Source organism: Mesitornis unicolor, unplaced genomic scaffold, assembly GCF_000695765.1.
Source record: "Mesitornis unicolor isolate BGI_N332 unplaced genomic scaffold, ASM69576v1 scaffold45028, whole genome shotgun sequence".
In the NCBI taxonomy this organism is placed as follows: domain Eukaryota; kingdom Metazoa; phylum Chordata; class Aves; order Mesitornithiformes; family Mesitornithidae; genus Mesitornis; species Mesitornis unicolor.
Window position 1 is genome coordinate 1,797 of NW_010203338.1, and position 2,284 is coordinate 4,080.

General features: G+C 40.9%; 1 protein-coding gene across 1 annotated transcript in view; it reads right to left on the reverse strand.

The window, feature by feature from the left end:
* MRPL22 (mitochondrial ribosomal protein L22) overlaps positions 1–1,424 on the reverse strand; it is a gene marked incomplete at both ends in the record, with an annotated part of 2,810 nt that extends 1,386 nt beyond the window's left edge. Inside the window, 2 exons of the mRNA XM_010190670.1 lie at positions 115–180; positions 1,289–1,424. Coding sequence (XP_010188972.1) covers positions 115–180; positions 1,289–1,424 — 202 coding nt within the window. The remainder of the gene's footprint in view (positions 1–114; positions 181–1,288) is intronic.
* Positions 1,425–2,284: the final 860 nt, after the last annotated feature.

Genomic DNA, 2,284 nt, shown 5'->3' on the forward strand with positions numbered 1-2,284 from the left:
AGGACTCTGTTCTCAAGACTCTAACTGGACTGTGATTGAACTACGCTGCTAAGGCCAATACAGCAACTAAATGTTGTGTTCTAACAAACACAGGACAAAGCACTTTTTGCTTACCAGTTTTGCCAGATACCACATCTTATCTTTGCTGTATTTTATTTCCCTCCGACAGTGATATATTTCCTAGGCACAAAAAAAAAGTTAAGGGGATCAGTAATTTTGCTGTGAAAACAAGAATGGTGCATACATCTCTGCTTCACAATCTGTTTTTCTACTAGAAATAAAACGACTTCCCCTACTATACCATGAACATACCAAACCAGGCATACCTTTGCCATTTGAGACAGAAAGCATTTTAAAAAATAGCTAGCATACAGAAAGTTTTAATGGAGCTTTATGAGAATCAGTTTACAAACAGCAGTCCCAGAAAGAGAGAACTGGAAGATTTTTCATAATCTTTTCCTTTCTTCCTCCCTGCCTTTTGAAGCAGTCTAAGACTGACATGCCCATTCAGTATTAAAAGTACTACTCTGCTGTCAAGTCAGCTTATTGGGACAGCAACTACACGGTATTACCAAAATGAACTTAATTAGCTCTTCAGAAATGAAGAGGGTTTCAAGTTCGATTGGCACAAAGAGCTGGCTCCGAAGACTCACTCAGCATTATTACTGTACCAACAGGGACCAAAACTAGCTAGGAAAATTTAACATCCATACAAATTTGAAGGAGATGGCATTCTTTATGAACTGATTTAATAAGCAAGTTGGTTGGTATCTGCATTTTTACATACACCGCATTAGTTGGCACAGTACTCAGCATGTATTCCCATGTCCTAGGCCATAATGATCACAGAAGCTGTAAATACTCATGGGCCACAAAAGCACATGTCCAAAAAACCCCTATGCTTTTGAGATGCAAAATCTTTACTCTGCTGAGCAGTACGCCTAATAGAGGGCACAACACATTAATTCCCAATGAGGAACAATGACAAAAATGGAATTCCAAAATATCAATTCTCAAGGCTGAGGAAATACTGAAGAATTGACCTAAAATTATCTCAAGCTGCACTGTAGAGAAAGCAGCACTAATCAGTCCCTTCAGTGATCAAATACACACCACTTGTTTACACGTGCAACTTAAGAGGCTTGCTTCTGTTCACGGTTAACCGTACTTCTCAGCTATAAAATTATCAGTAAGAGTGGACACAGAGGGACAGGCATAAACCTGCTGTTATCAAAACCAGGAATCACTAAACATAAACAGGTAAGGATATTCGTTGGTGTATCCTTACAGCTGGTCTGCGAGGTTCTCCAGGCAGCTGCGGAGGGTAGACGACCCAGTTCTTTTTCTCCCACTTCTTGGATTTCTGCAGAGATGTGCTTGTGTGGATGCATGACAGAGGGAAAAGGCTACTGGATGCCAGCCACCTGCAAGACAAGACCATGGGCTTTGTTGCTGAACACAAGAGTTCTTTGTCCCTATCGTTTATCTGGAAAATCATGAATTTACCTATCTTGATAAAGAGAACTGACACATTTGACTATTCAAAAAATAAAACTGTTCAAACCCTCTATAATTTACACTGAAAAGGCTTTTTAATTCAGCAAGATGCCTCAAGGTTCCTAAAACAAACCACAGACCTTAAGTGACAGCGGTACAGTGTGAGATTTCACACTAAGTGTCCCCAGATCATCGCACAAAGACAGTCAGCTCCATCTTCATGTGGAGCTCATGACTCACACAAACAATTTATATCTTTTCCAAGACCAGCCAATACTTATTGAACTGTTACCAACAACATTTTCAGCAGTGAGAAATTCTAGCTTTTCAAGAGACTGAATATCAATGAAGCATTACAAGTTTATAAACATTCTGAAATTTGAAAGGAAAACTACTTCAAAAACGCAATCGAGTCAATATAAGTCAGCCGATAGAAAAAAACCTGGTTTTCAGTAAGTTTGCTCCCCTCAACTTCAAAAAAAACAAGCTACATTTTGCCCCCTGCTGACTAGGTAAAGCAGTACTGAGCAGCCACTCATAAGCTGAGCACCTTTCCAGAAAGAATCACGCATCAACAATGACTTGGGAGAGCACAGAGGGGCGCAACAGGTACTATGTTACTGTGACCTGCACCACAAAGTCGGAGGAAATCTGGAAGCCCGACAGAAAGGGGTCAGGAGAGAAAGAGGAACACCTCCATCACGCTACAACCTTCAGGTACGCAGAAAGACACTACAGAGACGCGAAGCGACCTGTTCTCCACAGCTCCGGGTTAGAGCAGGAAGCC